General features: G+C 36.7%; 1 protein-coding gene across 8 annotated transcripts in view; it reads right to left on the reverse strand.

Annotated features, from left to right (window-relative positions):
* The window catches only part of NBEA (neurobeachin), a 557,443-nt gene that overhangs the window by 53,663 nt on the left and 482,986 nt on the right, over positions 1–20,794 (reverse strand). For all 8 annotated transcript variants that reach the window (XM_025049493.1, XM_025049492.1, XM_025049491.1 and 5 more), the window contains 2 exons: positions 13,216–13,335; positions 717–869 (listed from right to left, as the gene is read on the reverse strand). In XM_025049493.1, coding sequence (XP_024905261.1) covers positions 717–869; positions 13,216–13,335 — 273 coding nt within the window. The remainder of the gene's footprint in view (positions 1–716; positions 870–13,215; positions 13,336–20,794) is intronic.

Here is a 20,794-nt window from a genome sequence, read left to right on the forward strand (position 1 = left end):
AATATATTTTGGTCATTGTTTTTACACTGATATAATCCCTCAATTGACTCAGAACAACAGCACAGTAGAGAGGTTGTTTTGTAAAATGGTTCATTTCCATATACACCATAACCACACTGGGATTAAAATCTCCTTGAATATGAATAAAAATGTACTAAAATCTATAAAATTCCTACATGCAAACATGCTATGAACACATTTTTTATTTGAACACCCAGATGTCTGTCATGCAGATTTAAAACATAATGTCACTTTCTGTAACAATGTTTACTAGACTCTTCAAGTCAAGTATATTACACTGTAAGGTATGTTTCACAGTTTATAATTTCCTACATACAAATATGTTCTAAATGTAAATTATTTTGTTTTGAATAATTTATGAACCAAAACAGAGTACAGATTTAGCCAGTAGATAAAAATAAGGCTTGGGCTTATATTTTAAGCATTTTAGAATATGTTATATTAGTCAACAGATGCTCATCTGTTTGTCTTCTCCTAAGGGAACAAATATAACTAAATTACCATTCCTTTATTAGTCCTCGTGAAAGGAAAATCCACTGACGATAAAGAGCACTGTCAAAAGGCAACAGTAAATGCGTTTCCTTCTTTTTCTTAAAAATTTAATCTTGCACTTATAGATATTAAATGACAATTCATTAATAGTTAGAAACAAAACTTCTTGGTGATTGCTCAAGCAAAATCAAAACCTCTCTTACCATCCTGTTGATCCTTACAAAGTCTTCAGGTTTTTTTGCCCAAGGGGGAAGATCAACGTCATTTACCACCACTTCATCTTCTCTGACGCCAAGATTATATCCATTACTGTTGACGAACATCTCCGGTAGGTAGTAGAACTCTGGAATTAGTTCCTGACAAAAATTAAATGTAGCATATTAAACCACTTTAAATATCGGTTGAATAAAACTATTAATGTATAATTTAACTGTAAGCTGAATTAAATAATTTATTTCAATCCAATATTTTATTATTTAACTCTATTCTTAATTTTCTTGAGAAAAGAGTCTAGGAAGAGAAGATGAACATTTTTCTTGAATAACTTGCTTGATAATTTATGTTTATAAGATTTTTAATCTTGACAGAAATTAGTAAAAACAAATAGGTTACAGAATCCATGACAGTTCACAAGAACATTAGCAAACAAATATGTAAATCTACATTTACAAGTCGATGCTATTCAGCAAAATTTCTGCATATTACTAATAAAATATTCAAATTAAAAAAAAAGTTGCTGGTGTTTAAAAATCATGTAATGCCTTCTTTTTCTTCTTCTTCTTTTTTTTTTTGATTACACTAGCAACTACAATACACGCTTTCGATAAAGAGATTCAGTTTTATTTGGTAATTTGGCAAGATAAATTATTTTTATACCCATCACTACAGAGCGAAGATATGCAAGCCACCTGAATAATATGTTCTTAATAAATTGGATACAGACGCCTTATGTTACTATACGTAAGTATGGCATTAACAACTGGGTTCGAAGAAAATCTGTTTGATGCACAATGTCTAATATGTGCCTTATGTTACTTTAGAATAAGTTCAATATCGAAATGAATGGATTTTATAACCCTAAAAGATTTTTATTGTCCTTTTTTTTTTTAAAAGCAACCGGAGAAAATGAAAACAGAACAATAACAAAACAATCTCACCGTAGTTGTTATTTATACCATTTATACCATGAGAAAATATGGATCTTTTCACATATCGAGATGAGAATTAAATTAACTTCAAATTATATTGTGAAAAGCATAAGGACATTTATTTGTGTAACATAATCAACGTTGATGGCATAGGACCTGAAATTCGAACCTCAGTGTGGTCTTCTCCAGGGATACATGGAAAAATTTTAAGACTACCAGACACAGTTCTTCAAATAAATTGAATTCTTCAGCCCCAAAAAGTATACACAAAAGCTTTCTCTTTATGGATTCTTCTTCTAAAATCAATTTATCTGTTATAGCATAAGTGGGTATTTATCTTAGTAATGCTCTGTGAGAATATGATCATTATTCATTCTTACGATGATAAATATGAACCATAAGAACATAACAGTGCTTATTTTCTCCAGCATTATAGGAGCATGAACAGATTCATATATATGAATTTTCTGGATAAATGGAATCTAGATTTTTAAGAATCACAGTTTTTCTTCTACTTAAATCATTTACATAAAAATCTTTCTAAAATTCATTACATAATTCCCTGATATTTATTTATTCATACAGTAAAGTTTGATTACCAGACATCGTGATGGGTACCAATAAAACAAAAAATGAACAAGGCATGGCTTTCCTTTCAAGTAATTCATGTCTGGTCCATGGGGCAGACGTATCAACAGATTGCGATAATGGACAACAGTGATAGCTCTGAGAGAAGTAAAACAAAGAGCAAGAGAGCAGGGAGGAGAGCAGGGAGCTGTGGGCAAGTCCAAGGAGACTTCACTGTAGATGGGACATTTGAGTAGAGAGGGGCTAAGACAAAGCCAGGGGAAAGGGGCGGGGGAACCGTCAGGGAGTATCATCGAGGACGGCAAGGACCGAATATGGGCGGAGTGTAGGATGTGTTAGGGGATAGATCAAGATGGGGATGAGATGGTAGGAGGTACAAGAAGCCAGATGATGAAGGAAGTTTTATGCCAAGCTAGGCCATTCGTATTTTGTCTCCTTGTTAACAGTTTTGAAGAAGAGTTATTGACATGGTCAAATTCGGTTCAAAGCAAGACGTTGGGTGACAAAGTAAAGGACAGATTGGAGAGAGGAGAGACTACTACATGTGCGTGGGGGGAGAGGAACCAGCAGTGCAAGAACAGGAGGAAACTGGGAAAGGTAACCACCAGTTGTGGCACATAAGGGGACATCTCATGAGGCTTTATCGAGGAGGGGTAATATGCAACAGAGGGGAAGATGAGTGAATAAAGCTGTGGACCCGGGGATGCAAAAAAGAGAAGGTATGAGATGGCTCACGCCGAGAGGCAAACATGCATTAATGATAAATCATGTGCGAGATATGAAGGCCACAATGAACTGTGGGAAAGGAGCATGACAGTGAAATTAACACAAACAGGAAAGGGGAAATTGAGGAGGGCTGAAAGAAAAACTAATAGGTAAGTAAACACCTTTATTTGCAGATAAAGATACAGCTTAGTTGGTGGATAAAATGGGGCTAAAGGGTGCTTCTGCAATATCAGATCAGCAAGGATTATAATGGGTTCAATAACAGTGTATATCATATTGAATGAAGCAATTTGGTGAAGGTCACTGATTAGAAGGCCGAAGTATCATTGCCATTCTCATATATTTGTACTCAGTCAGAAATGCATAACGGTTACGAATTGAATGTTTCTGTTCCCTAAAATTCAAAGGTTGAAATTCTGCCTCCTAATGGGATGGAATTAGGAGTTGAGTCAGTTAGGATTAGATGCAGCCATGAGGGTGGAGCCCCCACAAACGGGATTAGTGTCCTTGTCCAAGGCCTCAGAAGGCTTGCTTCCTCTCTCTGCCTGTGAGGACACAGCAAGCATATGGCCCCCTCTGAACCAGGAAGCAGGCTCTCAGCAGATACAGAACCTGACCAGGTGGGCACCTTGATCTTGCACTTCTAGCCTCCAGAGCTGCAAGAAATACATTTCTGTTGTTTATAGCTACCCAGTTAATGGTAAAATATAGCAGCCCGAGCTGACCACGATAATTATTAACTTATGATTTCAATGCATTAAGGTAAAACATACAATTTTCTTTTGATCTTGCTCTCACTGTTTGGGACAACATGGTAAATTAGTAAAAGACGGAAAGAAGATAAAGAACTTGCTATTTGCACACTACACGTTTTATACGACACTGACTAGAAATAGCATTTCAAATGGTCTGGGCAGGGTAAAGAAATGTAAGCTCACGTAGCTGCTTGGTGAGGAGGGTGGTTCATATGTAACAGGTTCATATAAGTTAGGGATTTCCCTATTGCCTTTTGGAACTTATTTGTGTTCATGTCCTATCTCTAGAACTAGACTATATAAGCTGCCTTGAGAAGAGAGAGGAATATATAGCCACGTGGACAGAGCGACATAGATTTTTTTTTTTTAAACAGGCTTAAGATTCAATTCGTCTTCAACTGTCTTGGTGCCCTGTTTTTCATACATATTATTTTCCCATTCTTTCCTGTGGAATAGGGTCCTATAAAATATGTGGTTATTAACCTACTTACCACTATAACGGTATTTCACTGAATGCCATTAAATTAGATTCATAAAGGCATAAGAAGCCTAGGATTTTATATTAATAACGATTTGGGCAAAAGTAGATTTTTGAGCCTTATTTTGTGAGGTTTATATTTCATTGGATCCCCCATAGGTCTTGGTGGTATGTTTTGTATGCAGCAGGTGCTCATTAAATATTAAAGTACTGACGATATTAGATAAAGTTCTTTTAATATCACTAGAAATCTTCTGGGGACTATGCAGATGGTTGGAAGAATGCCTCAAGATAGGAAAAGAGCCAACGAAGTACTTTATTAAATAAAAGATAAAGGATGAGCCCAGAAACAAAATTTGTACCTCTTGAGGGGAAACTTTTGCAGTTGAAAAAAATGTTATCTTGCCTGTGCTAGCTTCGTTAAAAGATTCAAAAGTGTAAAAGAGTTCGATTTAAATTTAGAAAAAGTGGGTTTTAAAGTTGCCAGCAAAACTGTACCCAAAGTGCAGAAGTGAGAGAAGCAAAGATCGTTTTAATTTAAGCACTCTGAGAAGAAGAGGACGAGGGCTGGCCCCCGTCAGGGAGACCTGAGTGAGGCTGAGAAGGCTCTGCCCTGCTGGCTGTGTCATGTGACGAGAACTGGGCAGGCACCTCCGGGATGGCTAAATCTGGGCTCGCCAAGAAGTGGCACTACCAGGGCCATTAGGACAGACAGACTCCTCAGCGAGACATCTCCTCCCTGCAGTCCTCATGTGGCCAAGCAGAATGTCGTCGTAAAGCTGGGCGTTAACTAAGACGCTGGCGTGAACTGTTACAGGCTTGATATTTGAGGGCACCAAGAAACCCAGATTTCTAAAGGTGGGAATTGTTGCAGAGCAGACACATTTTTAGAGCAAAGATGAAGAAATTCCTGAAGCACAGCTGATTTTCAAGACTCCTAGAAAGGACTAGAGCTATAAGTGACTGAACTGTCTGAACCCTGAAGTCCTGAGCTGGAGAACTTTGGGGTTTTTTCCTGAAGGGGAAGGAAGAGCGAGTAAAATTATGGAAAGTTCAGGGAGAAGTTGCTGAAGCAGCAGAGTGGGTGCAAATTTTATGCCTCAGTTTTATTGTTTTTAAATCTTGTTTCAAACGGCATTTAAAATTTAAAAGTGAATAGGTAAATATGAATTTAGGTTCACATTTACAATTTTAAAAAATTGAATTTATAATTTACATTCACACTTATATTATTTAAAAAAATAAACCTAATGAATAAAAGACTTTCATCTCTGAGATTCAACTGTTAGGTCCAAGAAGGTGACAATGACTATATCTCTGCTCCAAGACAAAGAATCAGCTGAAATGTTACCTTTGGTCATTCAATCTTAAAATAGCAGGGATTTTTGTTTGTTTGTTTTGTTTTGTTTTTTGTATCTTACTATGTCTTGACTGTTCTAAGTCTTTTACATATTTCTCTTAATCCTCACAAAAACTTTATATTTAGATATTCTCATTCTTCCCATTTTGTATACTTGAACACCGAGGCGAAGAGAGGGTAAGTAATGTGCCAATGACCATGCGAACAGGCGGTAAAGCCAGAAATCAAACCCAAACACTTTAAATCCAGGGTCCTGGCTCTTTCATTCTCTATTTTGCCTTTTAAAGAAGCAACCCAGTCACTCTATACGACTTTGTTTTAATTTTCTGCAGAGTTACTATTTTCTTGTTTTATTAATTCGCGCTTCCGTGCCCCATGGAAAACCCCATGACACTGCGGAGCTTGTCTATCTTGCTCATTTGCTTATCACTCACCAGTTAGGAACAGTGCCTTCCATGCAATAGGTACTCACTACATATTTGTAGGATGAAAAAATGAATCAATTATTGATATATATTTATCATATCCTGAATTACAGGCATGAAATAGTGATAAAAAATATTAAAGGCCGTGGTTTTCAAGCCGTGTTAGTTAAAGCAGAATTACCTCCAGGGGTACCAGTTGGTTGTAGTTCAGGGGGAGGCTGTGGGTGGGCAGGCGGTTTGTGGGATTGCCCTTTCTTCTCTCAGGGAAGGGCTGCTTTATGTGCATTTCAGTCAAACCCACCCCATGTGCCCTTTGGCATTTCCACGTTAGCATTCCTGTTAGGTAGGAAGCCAAGAGCGTGGCCCAGGCCAAAGACCTCCTTTAGGACCTCCCCAAACACCCCTTTTATGCTTATAAAGTACCTCTACATCCTAAGACACAAAGGGGTAAGAAGCCATAAAATAGCAGGCGGGTTAAGCCTGCCTCAAGCACATGCGCAGTCAGTACCACACTAACCTCCAAATGACCTAGCCTCATTATATCATCATTATAATATCATGCCTATGCCAGGAAGTTCATGAATCATATAACAGACCGAATTCTGGGTAACCGCATGCGCACTAGGCAGTTATATAACAGCCACATGTCAATCAAATGACCTCAGGTGCCGATCATTTAGCATCGCCCTTCTAACTTCCCACCACGGCCCTAATATAATCCCGATCTCCCCACTTCTGTTGTTACAGCCCTCTTCGCTGTAACCTGCCTCTCCCTTGGAGCGTACTTCACTCATACCTTTTGTTTCTGCGTGGTTACAGCCCTCTTGGGCGTGACCTGCTTCTTCCTTGAAAGGTACTTTAATAAATTGTACTTTTTTCTAAATTTCAATTCTTTACCGAGTCCACGAGGAAGAACCGAGGACCCCTCTGGGCCGCCGAGGCATCAACAAATTTCACATCGCCCAGTGAGGTGACACTTCCATAAGGTGGAGTCTACTTCCCCTCTCTTTGAACATGGGCTGGCTTATTTCAACACATGGAATGTGACAAAGTGACACTGTATGGCTTCCAGAGAAGCCTAAGACTTAAGGGTCCTTGCAACTCTGTTTCCATCCCTTAGAAGCCAATCATCATATGAAGTGGTGAGGCCACCCTGCGGGAAAGATCACGTAGAGACACAGACACGCCTGGACAGTCTCTAGCTGTTCCAGCCAGCTCGCATGAGCCACAAAACATATGAGTAAAGACATCTTGGTTCCTCTGGCCCAGCCATGCCACCCCAGCTGCCGCTGTGTAGCAGAGGCGAGTGAGTGGTTCCTGCTGCGTCTTAACTCCAACAGCACGACTGTCAACAAAGAGTCGCAGTTGTATCAAGACAAAGTTTTGGGCGCCTTGTTGACACAGTGGTAGATGACTGAAACAGAAATTTGTGCCTGGGAGTGGAGTGCTGACGTGATAAAAACTTAAAGCATGTGGCATTAGCTTTGGGATTCACGGTAGGCAGAGGCTGGAAGCGGGTGAGGAGACTCTTGTGGATCAGGAAGATCGGTAAGGAAGTTGCAATGGGAAGTGGGAGAAAAGCAACCCGTGCTTTGCAGTGGTGGGAAAATGAACAAGACTGGTTTCTACATCAGTGTCAAAGTATCTACAGAAGTAAGGAGGTTTCCAAGCAGAATGCTAAAAGTGACCACTGTTTTTTTTTTTTTTTTAATGGTATATGGATAAGGTTTTATCGTTTAAAGAAGAAACTGTTCAGTTTTGAAGCAGCATTAAGAGAAATATAAGGGCCTAGGATAGTCTCATCAGATTCTCAAAATAATAATGGGTTCAGGACGAAAACTGATTCTGAGATGCCGTAAGTAAAATACGGCCACCAGGTAAAGAGTGGGCCTGTAAACCCCTTTGTAAGTACTCCCCAAAATTTAAAGCAGTGGTTTGTAGACCCACTCAGCTGCACAAAAAGATTCGAAGACTCTTCAGATCCTTATAAAGAGCATCCTAACTCAGCCTGTCTGGGAAGGATTTGTGAGTGTGAGTCTTTTCTAATTGTGAACTATAATTTAATACATAGAAAGCCCGCTAATGTTTTAAGGTGCTGTACCAACGTGGGCAAAGGAGGCTTTGTCCCCAGCCTTCTATGACCAGGAAGCATGTGAAGAGAGCTACTCAGTGACTGCTAGGTACCTCCCATATTCTCCATTTTTTGAAGAGAGGGTCTGTCGAGGTTCACCTGTTTTCTGTCTTATCTGTGTACTAAATATACATGGTACAGATAACTTGTCTTTTTATTTCCAGGTCTTCGAATTAGGAATTTCTGCACACAGGAGGAATGTAAACTGTGACTAGAGAGAAGACTTTAGTAAACTGTTTCCACATATGGCCGTAACAATCCTTTCGACCTCCATGTCCTTTTGAAATATGACTGCAGCTCATCTCATCAGGAGTCTATTTTTCCTCTCCCTTCACTTGGTCTGCCCCTGTGACTTGTGAATGTTGCTGGGGTAACACACTATGACTTCCACGCCTAGGCATTAAGTGGATTTGCCATTCCCGTTTTTTTATCCTCATGGTATCAAGCCACCATGAAAAAAAGTGTGGTGATCTTCCTGGAAAGCCTATACATAGAGAGAGAGAGAGGAGTGGCCAGTCCTCTGCTCTTCCGGCCATCCTTGTTGAGGCACCAGACATGTGACTGAAGTCATCCTGAACCCTCAGACCCTTACAACCCACCCCAGTTGAACCCACACCTCACGAACCCTAGTCTGATTGTAGAATGCTGAGGAAAAAAGTTGTGGTTTTTTTTTAAGCCACTAAAGTTTGGTGTGATTTTTCACACAGCAATAAATGACTCAAGTATAACTTGATTGGTCAATTATTCCAAATAGTCAAAGTGGCTGGATACGACCATATGATCATGCAGAAGAATTAAAGCAGCATATCATCCAATGGATAAAGCACTGGCAAAAACTCAATAGCTCTCAGTGCTAGTTCTGGCTTTGTCTTTGCCTGCTGTGTGTGTGAGAATGTAGTCAAGTCACTGAATATCTGTGAACCTCCTTTATAGAACAGGGGTCATGACAGCTATCTCACAGGACTGTTTTAAGGACTATAGCAAATAACCAAGAAAGAGGCATGTTTGATAACTATTGAGAATTACTCAAAAAATACTATTATAACTTGTAAGTGCTCCTACACAGGTACTTCGGGCATCGGCTCGCCTACCGAAAATATCAGTTCCTCTGCTTACTCTCTTCCCATTGATAGATTCCTGTTAATCAGCTTCTCTTTAAGGAAGGAGTCGAAATAGTTTAAAATTTCCTGAATGAAAAACGGTACAGAAAGACACCCAATGTTATTAAAGAAATGGCGAGATGAATATTATAACAGGCATTTGGTGTCTGTAAATGTGATTTCTAGTTTATTTTAACAGCTATACTAAAACCCCACGGTACAGTTAATAGTATTATATGCATTCCATCAATAAGAAGAAAATATCCTCAAACACAATTTCTAATTTACAAGCTTATGACAAGTTCAAGCTGCTGAGAAATTGGACTTGAAAGTATGTCTTAGAATGATAGAAGACCACTATTAACACTATTATAATTGTATACCTATTGCATCAAATCTGACATTTCAGTTTAATATATTTTGCTGAGAGAGCATACTGTTTTATGGCTTCCCAGTGAAATCAAAACCGACCCAGACGTTTTCACTTTTCTAATATAATTCACTGCAAGGTTTTAAAGCTGCCATCTCTTTTCTTCTTTTTTTTCCCCAAAAGATTGATGCCCTGGCATTCGTTAATTCCACAAGAGCTCATAATGGGTCAATGAGTCAGTGGTGAGCACCTCCATTAACTGTATTAATTTACACTATGTCACCTTAATGACATTTTGTCGCAGCTACCTTTTCTGACATCTACATAGCTATTCGAAAGTAATATAACAACTTTAGAAGGCATTAAGGAAAATTAGTATAAGAACTGCAGTAAGTCGAATGTCACTGTTTACCGAGACTGTGCTAGAGGAAAGAAATAAAAAAATACAGAGTAAAAACTAACCGGTCTGACTTAACTCGGGAGATTTCTCTCCGGAAAGGTCACTTCCCCAGCACTCCTCTGCCCAGCTTGTATTCATTACCACAGGAAGAGACTGACGTTAATAGAGAGAGACAGAATAAAACCATCTACTCTGTTCTCGTTCTCTCTTATACGATTATCTGATAAGTTAGTGGAGATTGTAGAGATATTTTTCTTCAGAGATGGAAAAACATTTTTTTTTTTTACAATTATATCATATGTTTCATTTTTATAGCTTAGAGATCAAAAAAAAATCAAAAGCTTAGGTTTTAACACATAGTTAGCAAAACAATTATTACTCTTGGTAACATATTCTTCCATGCTAAATCAGGTATTGTTTTAGAAGGAAAAAATACTGCACACTTTAATCAATATATTTAAATATGAATTTAGAAATCTGAAGGTACCACCAGTATTACTAAAAAACTTTTAGCATTCCCTTAATGAAGATCCCAAAATTCTGATGCTATAAAGGATACATTTGGACACATACACACAACAACAATAAACACGTAATTGAAATATAGCAATATAGCTAGAAGGCTGAGAAACCATACTTGAAATGCAACTTTCTGCAATTTCGAAGATCTTTTTCAGATCAATAAGAGAAAACATAGGACTCAACTGAAAAATGGGCAAAAAATATGAGTAAGTTTATAGGTCGATAATATACAGGAAATGCTCAACTTCGCTCATAATTAATGAAACGTGAGTTGAAATAAAGACGACTTCATTCTTCCCTCATCAGATTAGTGAAGTTACACCGTTTATTACATGGGGAAGGAGGCATCTTCACACTCTGGGAGAGAATTACCATCTTCAGGAATTATGGTTTGGCAATATCTTTCGAAATTAAAAAATGTATGTAGCCTCTGAGCTACCGGTCTCGTTAACAGAAAAGATCTTTTACTTATATACACAAAGTTCATCCAAATGTCTGTGCCAGGATGTCCACTGAAGCCTTGTTTAACAGTAACAATCAGAGAGAAAGACAAACTATCCATCAATAGGAGATCGTGTAAATAAATTACCATACTGTGTGCCATGTGCACCCTTTAAAAAGAAAGGGTCTACCTGGTAAGATAGTCAAGATATATTATCATAAAATATGAAAGGTGCGGGGTGGCAGGAGAGAACTGAAAATGAGAGCAATTCGTGCAACGCGGAGCTGGGGAAATGAGCTTCTTATGAGCTAATCATTTGGAGGTGGCGTGGGGGGATGGTACCTGTTTGTATTCTGAAGGCCGCTTGAGGATAAATAATAAAAAACCTCCCAAATTAGTGAGAGCCACTTTGGTCTTTGTCCTTGATGACGTAACCCCAGGAGTCAAAGGAACACAACTAATAACAAGATGCAAATGTTTTTGAAAAGTTGCAGCATATATGAGAATTCTCCCAGCAGTTTTAGAGGGACGAGCCTGATATGGACATTGGTCAGAGACTGCCACGTAACCTGGTGATCAAAAGCATCAACAGAATGCTCAAGACAGAAAGTAAAGGCTAAAACTCTATCCACATACAGAAATGAGAATGACTGACTCTGATGTATATGTGGGCTTGTGAGGGTGAATCTGAACTAAGTTGAAAAACCAAGTTTCTTTTTTGTGAGGATGTCAAATAAGAGTGAGAAGGTACTTTACATGAAAGAGTTTGATATCATATGGATACAGCTCTGAATTAAGATATAAATAATCTTACACAAGATAGGACGCCTTAAAATATAGATAAGAATGTTTAATTCACATTAAATATTTGTTGAATGCCTTTTTTTATGAACACTATGTGAATTCTAGAAGCCTACGAGCTTCCCATTTCCTGTTAATTCTCAAAAGGTTATTAAGAAATAAACCCTATTCTGATTTCATTGGTAGTAAATCAGTTTAAATTTTTTTTCAGATATTTTAGAGTTTAATTCTTTAGTCTGTTAGGAGAAAAATGTGAGCCGTAAGAGTTTAATATAGTAAGGATGAATGTTAAATTATCTTATTTCCAAACGTGAATACGTTGTGTAGGTAAATTAATATTCATTTATGCAAACTTTGATGGCAATGAATAAAACACATAGATATGTGAAACACTCCCTCATTGGATCCATATTCTTTTTTTGCTTAAAAAAAAAAAACAAAAAAAACTGAACAAAAGTTGTATCCATTCACTTTTCTTACAGTTCAGTAACCCTGCAATTGCCTTTTAAAAATGTTTGTAATAGATAAGCATAAATATGAAAAGATAATTTTGATGTTAATTTACTGCCTTTTGTTGGATTAAGACACTAAATAGAATAATACTAAAACATTTTTATGTCTAATAGTATGAGTGGCAGTGATGGGAAAATTTTGCCTTGAAAAAAATGAGATTAAAATAAGAAACACACAAACCTATGCAATAACCTAAACATATAATCTTATTATCGGGAAAAAAAGTAACAAAAATCCGTGAACAAATGCATTTTATATTTTGAATACAACCATTTTAAAAACAAAAGTCCATATAAATGAATAACAATTCTTTATATTTAACAATAGTTAAGTAGTACCAACTGTAAAACTGCTCTGCTCTCTGGCTGTTCCCGGACATTGAGTGTGTGTGTGTGTGTGTGTGTGTGCGTGTTGGTTTAATCTAATGTGTATTGTTGCACAGTATCCCCAGGCACAGTCAAGTAAAAGCTAAGGCTGTACAGAAGAGCCTACATTTTAAATGGGTCTTGTCATTAATGCTTTATTAATTGCCCTAGGCTATGTAAACCCAAAGCTGGGCAAGCTATAACAATATGACACATTAAGGTCAAATCCAATCCCTGCTGTGTTTTATGGAATAGGCCAAATATTGAGTTAACAGCAGGAAAGGCAATTTATGGGCTTTTCTTTCCATCTCCTGATTATTCGATCTAAATTAGATAGGAATTATTCGAAATAAGCAAAGCACTTTAACTGAATAATATAAAAGGATCCTGAATCATTTTCTATGATGCTCAAAATTATTTCCTGTAGTTTCCTTTCAGGTTAGATGTAATACATAATTTTAAAATATGATGGAACAAAGCTGCGGTATACAATGTCTTATACATACATCTAAATTTAAAAAAATAAAAATTCAACATATTTTGAAATAAAATTAATATCAACAAATGAAAGAGCCTACCTTTACATCAGAAGTGTCTCTCTGACTAGTTCTCCAAGACCTCGCGACTGATGAAAAGGTTCGATCTGGATGGTCGAATTTTCCATCATTTGCATTGAGGAAGAAGGTTGTGAAAGGTTCCTAAGTAAAAAAAAAAAAAAAAAAAAAGGAAAAAGAAAAGGAAAAAATAGAAACAATAATTTTACCCTTCTGAACACAGCTCCCTCAGTCCTTTGTAAAATATGACTTTCTTTGCTCTCCTGCGGCAGAAAAAGTACAGGGTCCTGGCAAGATGCTCACGCTAAGGAGTCATGGGGTACCAGTCTGGGCCTGACTGGGTCAAGGTCACCTGTCACTCTGCAACCTTGGTAGGTAGTTATTTTGCTTCTTGGGCTTCAGTCTTCTGATCTATAAAATGGTGGAGTTCTAGCGCTCTGAGATTTTATGATAAATGATTTTGCATTACTGTCAACCTAGAACTCAGATTTTCTTTCTCATAACTGAGGCCATATACTTAGTAACAACATTGCAATAAGAAAATCCTCTGACACTGCTCGCGGCAGTGTGCAATGACATAGGAATGTCCATCTGGATCACCCACCAAAGTCTACTAAGTGCTCCTACCACATTATGGTCTGATGATCTTTTTAAAATGCAATTCCCTGCTTAGAATCCTTCCACAGCTTTTCAGAGCGTTTAGGAAAAAAAACTCTAAACTACTTAATTTGTCTTCAAAGTGCCTGAATGATCTGGAACCTGCTTGACTCTTATCTCTCACCATTAGCTTCTTCACAGTCTAAGGTCTTGCCACACTGCTCTCACTTCTTGCCCTTTGTGGATGAAGTTCCCTCTGCCTGGTTACAAGTTCACCCCTCTCCCTCACCATCCTTACTCGGCTCAGCTCTTTTTAACCTTTAAGTCTCAGCCAAGGTGTCATTTTCTCTTGAAAGACTTTTCCTGATTTGTTAAGCTCTCCAGTATGGTCAAATAGCAACCTATATTTCCTCGAACATCACTGAAGCATTATTCACACTGTTTAATAACTGATTTTTAACTTGTCTCTCTTCCCTACTACATGAATAGGTTCCATGTGCATCTTATTTACTGTTTTATTTCCAGCACTTAGAACAACAGCTGGTACACAGAAGTTGCTCAATGTAGAATCCACTGAAATGATGAATGAGCTAAAGTGCAAGTAAGAGTAGATAAACTTGGGTCCTTCCAGTATTCTGTGACTATTATCTTACACGAACGGTGACTGTCACCAACGACATGTTCCCATAGCAAGAAACCTAGGAACAATTCTCTCACAAGGTCTTAATGTATTTAATTTTAATAATTTATCTGTAGTTTTTGTTGAGAGGGGGGTATTATTGCTGATACCATTAAATTTGCTTCCAAATGTAAAAGGATTAAATAACTTTCATTCTTACTAAGGATTTCTTAATTAACTACAAGTTTAGCAAAGATAAATAAACATGTCCTGGAAAAAATGGTTCAATTCTTGACTCAAGTCTAAGATGAATGACATATCACCTCTAGGTTCAATAATGCTAAGAAATATTTCCTATTTAGGTTTTTTTTTCCTTTAATATACAATCTGTTCATTCTTTCATATTCACAAAATATTACTTTGCCTCTTTAAACTCTTCTTTTTGCCATTAGCCATAAGGCCAAGCTGTCAGGCAACAGCTACAAATATCCATCTTCCTCAGAATCTTCCTGAAATTTAGTGTGGTTAGATATCATCAATTTTATAAGTTTGTAACGTATCACTAATATTTCATTTTCACTGTTAAATGACAGAAAACTATCGTGAAAGAGTTAAGATGAAGAATGATATAACAATATATAGGTAGGGAGGCATTATTGATTCACCTGAAAATCAGATTTGCATCCAGGAAGTCCATATTGCTGTTTAAGATTTTAAGTGATATGAGAGACAAATAGATGTCATCATAATTAAGTTAGGAAAAAAATTATGAGATGTCTTTCACTAATTAATTTGCTTTGTGGAGTTTTAACTCACTATTAAATAGAAGATGGTTAATGCAGTATAGCTTATCGTTAAATTAAACTAAAGTGGGGATATAAAATTTCTAAAAGCAGCAATAGTAAATCAAATGAAATGTGACAGATCTAAGTTTGAATCTTGGTGGAACCACTTAACTCTAAGGCAAGTAACTTAACCTTAAGTAGTTGTGTTAAGTATCTCAGTTCCTTCATCTATGTTAATTGGAAATGACAACACCTTGGGGGTAATTATGGGAATTAAATAAGATTAAATAATATTGAGAGCTTGAAGTATCTTACCTGACATAGAGTTATAAAAATGACTACCAGCTTTACGCACTGTGTCAAATATTCACTGCTGGCCTCTGTAGCAGACTGCCAGTTCACTAGACGACCCTCAGGTCTTACGTGACTCTGTATCCCTAGTACCAAGCACAGCACTTGGCACACAGTTACTGTTTAATGACTGTTTGTTGAACACACCTAAAAATACAAGGTACTGTTGGGAGATGGGGTATAAGTAAGACGTGGTTTTCCTTGTCAGTTCTTAACCACTGGTTTGACCAAAAAGCGTTATCTTCAGAATCTACTTCATTATTCTAAGATGCAGATGTAAGGCATTTTTTTTTCTCTATAGATAGTAGGCAGAGATTAATTTAGAGGGATCAGACTTATCTCAATGATTTTTAACTTATTAAATAGACATGAGTGGAGACCTATTTATAAAAGCAAAGCCTTAACTTCTTATCAGCAGCCATTAAAAGCTGATCTCTACCCCAATCTAAACGATCCTTCCTAGTTTTTAACCCTTAACAAAGACATGCCAAAAATAGCACGGATGGACATAGTGAAAAGCAATCAGAAATTGAAGAATTATTTTTATTTCTGGTCACAAAGTTTATGAATCTAGCAGCACCTAAAAGCAGAAAATACTGAAGAATTCCACATTTCACTGTTTTAAGTAGCTTTTAAGATCTGATTAACAACTGTTTGAGGGTCACATACTACATTACTGACATATAATTCTCATTATTCCTGAAGGCCTCCAGCTGCTACACTGGTAGAGCACTAATAGAAATTGATAACCTATTTGTTTATAAGTGGGTATTGATCTTTCAAGCTCCGATCACCCTTTTCCCCTTCAAGGCACAGTGCGAGGCCTTTCTTTTTCATTCGACTCGTGCCTGCCTAACACAGAGGATCAAATACTATATTAAGCTTAAGAAACATTTATATTTCTTCACATAACACTTGCACATTGAACCATTTTCTACGCATATATCACCACATAAGATACTTGCTTATTATGCTAAAAAGTTTTCGGCTTGGGAAATAAAATGTATAAATGAATAAACACTAAATAGAAATTTCGGAAATTAGAATACTGGCACTTGTTGGGCTTTAAAAACTTCAGGTCAGGTCCTGTAATATAAATGGCCGATGGCAGGCTTCCTCCTCCTAATGACAGCTACCCTGAGGTCACTTCATATCCTCCGACACTTTTTCAGCGCCGGAAAATAAAAACAACTGGCTCTGCACTGGGAAGTACCTGTCCTACTAAATCCTATCATAACCTTTAGTCCCTTGCAAGGAGACTAACAACTTTCCCTGCCTTTCAATGATTACCGACCAATTAATTCCATCCTGAGCAATCTTACTACACCATTCCTCTTATTCCTCTGTTCCTCTTTTTAATTTTTGCTGACTCCTTTATTCTGTATACGATTTTTGATCCGCCATAAGAATCTTTTCTTAAGTCCCTCTCCTCTTGTAGTTTACTTCTTTTCTTTCTCTTCATTTCATTTGAAACAAGCTCCATCCATGGGTAATTGGTAGTGCTGGGATATAACTATATCAAAGAAAAAATGTATACCAAAGGTAAGGGAACTAAGAGTCACTGAGCGCCTTTCTAGGCTTGGCACTGTGCTGTCTCAGATAACTCAATCCTCACTATTAGCTTTCAGAGTAGGTCAATTATTCCCGTTTTACATCTCAGAAAAATCAAGACCACATTCTGGGAAGTGGAGGAGCCATTATTTCTGCTGTGCTTTGTCTGACTTCGGAAGTGTGTTTTCTCCCACTGCTTTTGAAAGAGCCCAGAGGTATCATTTAGAATCTTCAGAAAGTCTGTTAATTAACCTATGTACCCACTATACACAACGCTCCTGGTTAAGAATTCCTTATCTTCTTCTCGGCAAATAGGCATTATCTTTAAGCAAGATAAACAAGAGGACAACAGTTCATTCAGTAGCGTTATCTTTTGTTTTAATTATGACACCTGCAAAAATGTTTCTACTATTTTTTTTCACTACAAATATACGTTTTTAAAAATACACTGCGATTTAAACAGGCTTTCAAAGCAACACATACTTTATGAAGAAAAGTCCCAAATTCTAAACAACTGATTTAAAAATGAACTGTTGTTGCTCCTAAGAATTATGATTACATGTCTGACAAATGAGTTTTGGATAGATAGGTTGAATATATTAAGTTCGAAAGGTGAATAGGTTATTAAGGGATGTAGAGGCCAGAAAATAAAATTTAATTACTTCTGTGTATATGCTGCATGTGTGGGGTAAGATTTAAGGTAAAAACATGCCAAGTAAAATGTGTCTTTTTATACTAGTTAGTATCTGAAGAAACTCCACACTCTGCTGAAATAGTTTATTCATCAGCTGCCCAATGGTGGCTAGCAAAGAGACAATCTTGTAATTCAGACAAGTGACTTCACTGGTAGTTTGTCTCAAATCACATTTTTAATTTAAAGTAATGAGGTATGTAGTTGATTAGCAATTTCAAGCAATTATTATCACTGTCATACTAATATATTGACTGAAACTAATAATGAGTTTAATGATTTTGAGTCTAAAAGGTTTGAGAAGTAAAGGGCAGATACTTACTTTAATCTGCGTTTTGTTTTTATGAACGAATTCCTAGTGGCATGAATTTTCATGCACTTTCTACTTCATAAACTCCTACTGGGCTGGGAATGGGGGAACCACGTTCCCTGGGGCATCAGGTTGCACACTGAGTGAGCTGTTACCCCGTGACACTTCAGTCTGTCATAGCGCAACGCAGAACGTGCTGGCAAATGGGTTCCCCTAAAAGCAATCCTGTGGATCTGTTCTGTCCAGTACAGTGGCCACTCGCCACATGTGATCACCGAGTACTTGACCTATAGCTAGACAGAATGTGTTATAAATATAAAGCAAAAACTGGATTTCAAAGACTTAACCCTCCTCCAAATCAAATATCTCATTAATAATTTTTATATTGGTTACGTGTTGAAATTGTAACGTTTTGACAAGTACATTTATTAAAATTAATTTCACTTATTTCTTTTTACTCTTAAATGTGGCTATGAGAAATTTTAAATTATACAAGTGGCTTGCATTACATGTCTGTCCTGTAGCATCCTATGAATAGCACCGAAAGGACATGTGTAGAATGTGCAGGTATGCATAGCATTTCTGCCACATCCCTACATAGGCTCAAATTTGTATTCCATTTCACTGACTACATCAATCTAAGGATGAAATATGATTTATTATTTGAGGAAGTGGTTAGCTTATCAGGAGTAGAAAGCTGTTGATAACAAGTACTTTTATCAACTCACACTTAAATAAGTCTTATAAATCTGATTTCAGATCAATTCGATTTGACAAAAACCAATGAACACAACTTTATGTATTTCAAAATGCTATCGTATATATGATGCATACATTATAGATATATCATATATATTCTCGTTTAATTCTCAAAACACTTTCCTTGATAATATTTTTTTCAGAACTGGCTCCTGACTTTTTTTTTAAATCCCCAAAATATCAGAGAGAGAGGTGTCTTACTCCCCATGGCAGTGCCTCACTATAGCAATAATTGTCCTTGATGGGACATAAGGTGGTATGAAAAAGCCTCCCAAGTTGAATATCTCTGGTTCAAGTTTGCTTCCCTAATGGTTTTGGGAAGCCCTGACAGTTCCCTGTGCACTAACTCGATGAAGCCAGAGACTGCGCTGCTTAGAGGTTTACCTCAAGGGCTGCTTAAGCCCAGGTAGGTCTTTTCTTGGCTCCTAGAAGGAACCTAAGTAGCAAACAGGACTTACATTTTACTGATACACTTTTTTGCTAGTTTTTTTTTCTGTTTTAATCTCCTTTGCTGATTTTTTTGTTATAACATTTATAAAACGCAAAGCTAATAAGTCATTTCCTACTCGTGGCATTAATAATTGAGAATTTGGTTTTACGGTCTGACCATTTGGTTATCAGAGAATCCAATTTATTAGTATTTTGTTTTCTTGTCTGCCTGGTCGTGAGCCTAAATTCAATAAGAATATATTTTATGTCCATTATAGAGATCTTGCCTGGTAAATTTTTGTGTTGCTGTGTTTAGTTCTGACCTGTGGCTGAAACTGCAGGATAGAAGCTATAAATTCTCTATATGTGTGTCTGTAATTCTGAAAAGCCTTTACTTCTTCTGTGAGTGTGAAGTATTTTCCTATGTCTGGAGAGTATTAATAAGTTATTACAACCTATAAACTAAAGGTGCTCTGTTCTGATTGGTTTATGGTGCTAAACAGGCACTAACATAAATCTAACATTCCCCCCAAATTAACAGATAATAAAGAAATATAACTTCTTATACTTTAGAAGTGCTAGCATTAAAAAACCGTATTTCTTAAGAATATGGTTTTTCTTAAGCGATATTTTAGAACTGCTAGCTCTGAATTGTTTTTGTAAAAAAATCCAAGTTCACATAATTAAGGTAAATTTTTAAACAAATTAGGCTAATAACTTTGGTCTAAGAAAGTCTTATGTCTTTTCCTTTAGTTTATAATTACAGAGTTTATTTTTAAAAATAAGATTTGAGTTTGTTTTCTCACAAACTAGTTAATCTCAACTTCTTTAACTTCTCTTGCTGGTTTAGAATTATGAAAAATATAAAATTTGTGTTCAGTTAAATGGAATCATAATTCTGACAAATTTTTTTTATAACAGAAATTGATTGCAGTATATCACCTATTAGTGACTCATAAGTTATTTAAAACACAGTTAAACTACATATTTGCAGTAAGTTCAGTTTCTCTCCATTATGTAGAGAATGCTTGAGGAAGACCTCCAAACTAAAGCTGTGATTTAGGCAGAGGGAAGAAAGTATATATTTGAAAATAGAAGATCCATTGCTATGTGTGCACATTTTTATGAATGTTACTTTACAATGTGTTTCTGAGGCAAATCAGCCTCATGTCTCAGAGTGGTCTGAAGTATATTAACGGTAAGGAGAGAAAGCATTACTGATTTTATTGATTCAGAGATTTGATTTAGAATTTTAGAATACTCCTGGGTTGCTTATGGTAAAAAAATAATAATAATAATAATTAGATCATCTGACTCCAGTAACTGCTCTTAACGAGACTAGATTGAAAAAGGCAAGACTACAGGCAAACAGATTTGTTAAGAGCTTTTGCAATAATCTAGATGAAAAATAATGGGAAAGTGAACTAAGGAAATGCCAGAGTTAATAGAGAGAAGGAGACTGATTATAGAGATATTTAGTTGGTAGAACCTAGCCGATGTGATATCTGACT

This window comes from Pteropus alecto, unplaced genomic scaffold (genome assembly GCF_000325575.1).
Source record: "Pteropus alecto unplaced genomic scaffold, ASM32557v1 scaffold16, whole genome shotgun sequence".
NCBI classification, from domain to species: domain Eukaryota; kingdom Metazoa; phylum Chordata; class Mammalia; order Chiroptera; family Pteropodidae; genus Pteropus; species Pteropus alecto.